At 39.5% G+C, this 5,638-nt stretch overlaps 1 protein-coding gene and 1 long non-coding RNA gene across 5 annotated transcripts in view; one reads left to right on the top strand and one right to left on the bottom strand.

Annotated features, from left to right (window-relative positions):
* LOC103469567 (uncharacterized) overlaps nt 1–1,252 on the bottom strand; it is a 3,259-nt gene extending 2,007 nt beyond the window's left edge. The window contains exon 1 of the long non-coding RNA XR_534369.2: nt 60–1,252. This is a non-coding gene — a long non-coding RNA (uncharacterized LOC103469567). The remainder of the gene's footprint in view (nt 1–59) is intronic.
* LOC103469568 (leukocyte surface antigen CD53-like) overlaps nt 1–5,632 on the top strand; it is a 9,769-nt gene extending 4,137 nt beyond the window's left edge. For 3 of the 4 annotated variants that reach the window (XM_008417320.2, XM_008417318.2, XM_017306515.1), the window contains 4 exons: nt 2,051–2,161; nt 3,073–3,183; nt 4,358–4,441; nt 5,162–5,632. In XM_008417320.2, coding sequence (XP_008415542.1) covers nt 2,051–2,161; nt 3,073–3,183; nt 4,358–4,441; nt 5,162–5,230 — 375 coding nt within the window. In that variant the 3' untranslated portion in view covers nt 5,231–5,632. The remainder of the gene's footprint in view (nt 1–2,050; nt 2,162–3,072; nt 3,184–4,357; nt 4,442–5,161) is intronic. The other variant, XM_008417321.2, reaches the window with a different exon arrangement.
* The last annotated feature ends 6 nt before the right edge of the window (nt 5,633–5,638 follow it).

Below are 5,638 nucleotides of genomic sequence, written 5' to 3'. Positions count from 1 at the left end.
TTTCTAAAAAGTGCTATTGTGAATAGATGATCAAACAGGACTTTGTAAGGAAGCCAAACCTGCTGTAGTTCTTTTATAAGTCTTGTTGAGATCATTGTCTCTTCAGCCATCATCTGTTGGGGCAGCAGCATCAGAAACAGGGACCTAAAAAAGCTCAACAACCTGATAAAGAAGGCTGGTTCTGTTCTGAGGACGACTRTGGAACCTCTGAAGAAGATGTTGCAAAGAAGGATTCTTCATAAAACCAAGAAAATTGTGGAYTACCCAAACCATCCTTTTCATGAGACTGTCTTGGGAAAACAGAATGTCTTCAGTCAGAGGCTTCTTCAGATTTGCTGTAATACAGACTGCTAGAAGAGATCTTTCCTACCAACAATCATCACAATCTACAATAAYTCTTTGAARAACCTRAATTAAGAGTTACAATGACATTTAATTTCCCTTTGGACCAATTTTGAATTTGAATTATAAGGAAACCATGACGTGACGTCACAGTTTCACAGTWGTGCAGTGCAGTATAGTGTAATGTCACAATGTGTGACATCACACTACCATCAAAGGCAGGAATTCTGCTCTCCGTGTATCTGAGTGTGTGTGTTCAGGGGTTGTTTGTGCTCCAGCTGAGTGTGTTATCGGTGCCAGCTCAGACAGTGATTACCACATCAGAGGCTGACCCAGTCATCCTGTCCTGACCTGTAGAATCTTCCACATACGTATTCATAGCAACCAGAATTTTTTTTTGCCCCTCAACACAGCAACCTGAACAGTTGAGCCGATCTCCTTGAAGTTCTATAGAGACGATGCAATAAATGGTTTATTTGGATCCACTCTCACTAGCAGCTCCATACCTGCCTGTGAAGAGGCCAACAAGACAGRAAGGAATTTAAGTACCGCTCCCTAAAAATGAGCAACATTAACCGAACYTCAGTCATAAGATCAGAGCAGRTTGTAACAGTCATTATGCTGTTGGKTCCTAGAGATGAGTAGGTATCRCCACAAGGGGGCGCCTRTTCCTTTTGTTGTTGCACTATTGTACAGRAGAAGATCTAGTCTTCCATTTTGTTGTAGAAGAGAACATAGGTGATGATGAGGTGCAGAGGGGTAAACTAACGTTACTTTTCTCATGTATGGAAATATAATGCTTAGTACCRTGGAGATCTGGCTTTMCGTGGACGAAGTTAAATAAATGAAAAGTGTGGAATACTTCAAAAGTGCGTCCTGCTGTTTTGGGTTACAGTGGCTAACCACCACTGCTAACTCCTTCTCCAATCTCTCGCGGCACCGTCACAAGGTGATGGCGTGTCAGACTCCAGCTGGTACCACTCCATCTCTGTCAATCTCATCAGCAGACTGGTTGCAATAAAAGAGGTTCACATTTGTTCAAAATCATTGTTTTATAAAAAAAWAAAAAAATTAAACACATCAAAATGTGCAGGAAACCAAGGYGAAGAATACTGCAGCCTGACCTGAAGCTGAAACCAACTTGGGTTCTTCAGCAGGATCAAGATCCAAAACACAGTAGCAAGTGCACCTGAAGAAAAACAAGATGAAGACRTTGGAGTGGCCTAGTCAAAGTCCTGACCTGAATACTATTTAAAGGCAGTTACAAGATCTTAAAAAAAAAAGGTTGTTGGAGCTGGAAAACCCTCCAATGCAGCTGAATTATAACAATTCTACAAAGATTAGAGACCAAAACGGGTCAGAGTTACAGGCTACAAAAACAAGGGTCAGCACTAGTAACACCTGGCTAGTCTTATTGCATACATTGAATTTAGTTGCTAAARAAAGTGATGGGAACTTGAGACACATCTTGTTTATTATTGCAGAAATTTTTGGAAATCACTGAAGAAATTGTGACTTTGTGCCTCAACCCTTTCCGATGGCGCCCTGGGCAACTGCCCATCTCGCCCATATCAAAAYTACCACTGCATGCACATTTCCAAAAAAAATGTTTGTCCATCACTGTGACCACAGACACAAGTGGCTCTCCTCACCTCTCCAACGTGCARCAAGTTGTCCTGACTGCCATGTTGGCCTTTGTCTTGAACAGATCGACACATACTTTGAGAAGGACTTGACCCGCAGCTTGGAGGTTTACATGGAGTCTGGCCCAGAGGGGAACAAAACCATTAAGAATGATTTTGATGCCGTCCAGTACCTGGTAAATGATAAACCACCCGTTCTAATATCTCTGTTTATGAAAGTACATATTTGGAAGATCCAACTGCCACAGCGTTTCTTGACGCTGCGTCAGTTATCACAAATTTTGATTAAGTGACACAGTGATAGACCCATAACAGCCATTTTWTGGAGTATACCTTTTTAGTACATCRACTAATTAGCTGTACTAAAAAGGTTTCTTTATGACTGTAATAAAACCCGGTTCAGTTTAATTCAATCTTATTCATATAGAGCCACATGTTGCCTCAAGGCATTTTACAAAAAAGCACAAAAAAACCCAAAGTCAATTCAGTCGATCCTAATGAGAAAACAATGCAGTCAAGTTCAGTTTATTAATGAAATTGTAAAAAAAAAATAAAAAATTAAATTAAACATTCCATCCAGAAAATGGGACTTTGGTGGGTTATAATGAAATAAATGTGATTTTTGTGTGACGCTAAAATGTGAAACGAATAATGTGAAGAATAGTCGTTTGGTGCTTTGGCACGTAATATAGAATGAATGTCCATATAATGACTTTTAACTGACATTTCTATACATTCACTCATGTAGACATTTTAGATCGATTGAAATTTTTCTTTGAAATATTCTACATCTTTATATAAAAGAGGGAGAAATCAGAAGTCTGTTTCTGGCTAAAGTTAAAAACAAAATTGTGAATTTTGGTCAATTGTAGCACTGCTTCTCAGAACAGCTCACATTTTTGTGCACTATAAAATGAAGAGACTTGAGAGACACTTGAAAACCAGAAAGAACCCAGAGGTATTGAGGGAGCCAACTATTTTTTTTTCTTCTTTTTTTTTTAACTTTGACTGGTTGTCAGTTGTGTTTTGCAGTTTAGAGGCAGCAGCTTCTAGTTTCTGTGGCAACATTAACTCCTCCTCTGTTCAGTTTAAGTGCTGTGGAGTTCACAGCCCAGATGACTGGAAGGGGAAAGTTCCGCTGTCCTGCTGCACCAAGAATCCCTGCAACATCACTGACCACCAGCCCAACTGGCAGGAGGTGATTCACTGCATGACTCATTACATTAGTGGGGCCTGTGGTGGGTCAGGAGATCAGTCTGAAAGGTCTTCATTACATTTTATGATAATCACCAAATGCTCTGAAAAGTTGGAAGAGTTTTGCTGAACATASATTTGAGACGAGGACAATACTAGCGAGGCCCAGCTCCAGCTTACTACTGTTTGTTTTTTTAAAACCTTTTAAAGATGGTTATTTAACACAGCAACACAAAGATGGTGATTAGAGAAACCAAGCAGGGCAGGAAACCATGAGAGTGGTCAATAAAGAAACTACACTGCTATTATGCAAAAGGCACAACGGCTTAAAAAAGTATTCATACTGTTTGATTTTTTTGTTGTTGTTTTTTACAAATGATGATTCGCTGTGGCAAACAAAAAGAGAAGAAGAAAATACAAATTCACTCAATCATTTTCAGATGTTTATTATCCAAACATTTTTGTCTCATTTTTTTTTTTTTTTTSYTTCATCATCAGGTTTTGCTCTGTATTGGTTTTTCCACACAGACAACAATAAACTCCTCTGATGTCTGTGGATGAAATGAGACAAAGGGAAAAGTTCAGGAKKTCYCTGTGCTTTTTGTAAAGCAGTGTAGGTTGTCATTAAGCAGATTCATTGCAGACAACAGACATAAATGGATGAGGGTTGTTCTGATTTACAGAGGACGGGTTGGGGTATTTTAGTCCAAATGTGCTCAATAAAGAGCTGCCAGGCAGGAGGGATTGAATCATTTAGTTTAAAGCTGCCTTTTTGTATTTGGTCAGGTTTTCYTTCTATATCTGTGATGTGAAAAATGTGTTTATCATCTAAAACTCTTTAGTATTTTAACAAAAATCAAAAACCAGTTCTGTATTTGGATGCAAACGTAGCAGAATGAAAGTCACAACAGAAGTTAATAATACAAGTGAGCTGCAGGGTTCGAATCAGGAACTGTGTTCACTAAAATATCTCTGCAGACATAACTGAAAAAAAAGAGAGAAATTTGAAACCTGTAGAAGCCTAAAACCTGATCCTAAGATGATCTAGGGAAAAAAAACAACAACTTTKTGTGCTGTATCTAGTGACTTTGTGTAGCTTTCAGAGGCAGCTCCCTCTGTGTCACTGTTCAAGCTGCAGGTCTGCAGGAATAAATCCTCCTGTGTGTTTGGACCTGCAGGGCTGCCTGGTGAAACTCAGGAACTGGTTTGCTTCAAACTACCTCAGCACTGCGTCAGGAGTGGTCACCATGTTCATGATTCAGGTACAGTTCATTCAGCGTTCCCATTTCYATAATCATGCTTTGGCTTTATGAATGCACATAGAAGCGTATTGATACCAGTGWCCAGGTTACTGGTCCTGTTTGTAACCGTGAAAACCACATGGACTGATCAAATCGCTAAATATCCACATCCCTGTCAGATGCGTTGTATGTAGCAACTTCAACTTGTTTGAAGGGGGTTGTTATGGTAACCCAATATGTGCAGGGTGTGTTTTTCTCAATTTAATCAAAGGAAAAGCAAACAATAAATCCCAACTGTCCTTATGCAACCTGTAATGTGCAGAAACTCTACAACAACCCTCACATCTATGAGGAAATGCAACTTTATATTTCTCAGCCTCCACTCGATCTCAGTTAACTTCAGTCACCAGGTGTCTAAAATATCCATGATGTCAGAGAAGTCCTTGTTTTTRGCACCAAAGTTATGATGAACATCACAAAGACACACCTAGGTGTTGAGTTAGAAAATCCTGTTCGCTGACTTTGGTTGTCGTCTTTTTCTTCTAGCTAGAAAGAAAGTTCACCTTGTATTAATTAGACAGTTTAGTAAAATACATTTCTTGAAATTGATGTGAAGTTTTCATCTTATGAAATCAAAAAGATTAACTGAAATCTTCAAAAATGCCCCGATGTGTGCTTTGACATGATATGAGCCGTGATTGGGTGCAGCTTCATCAGCATCCTCATCGTCTTTGTTTCCAGTTCATGTGCCTGAGCGTCACCGTCCCTCTGTTCTGCCACTTCAGGCGAAGAGGACTGGGTTACAAGTGAGAAAACGCTCCATGGACCAACTTAGAAAATTGTTCACGCCAACAAGGTCATCTGGATCCTATTAAAGTGCTGCCTGTCACCCAGAAAGATAACACATGTGAGGGATGGTAGTGTAGTTCTAATGATTGGTTTTGAGTTTCCAGCATGGTCCATACTCCACATCATCACTTTGCTGATTTAAAAAGCGCCTCTGAAATGTAGCAGCTCTTAATGCTGAAGCACAAAATCATATTCATGCCCACAGGTTTYAACAGACTTTGCAAAGGCGACTGTGAATCTAGAATTTTCTAATCAGTTCTCACAAAGCTTTTACTTGGTATTGAGCTTTTTAGAGGCCACAGGCAAATCCTGATAAGAGTCAACATGATTCTTATCATGTTTAATGGAAACCTGTCAGCTCCACCTAAC

Source organism: Poecilia reticulata, linkage group LG9, assembly GCF_000633615.1.
Source record: "Poecilia reticulata strain Guanapo linkage group LG9, Guppy_female_1.0+MT, whole genome shotgun sequence".
NCBI classification, from domain to species: domain Eukaryota; kingdom Metazoa; phylum Chordata; class Actinopteri; order Cyprinodontiformes; family Poeciliidae; genus Poecilia; species Poecilia reticulata.
The sequence above is the reverse complement of the archived record's forward strand: the minus strand, read 5'-3'. Positions and strand labels throughout refer to the sequence as shown.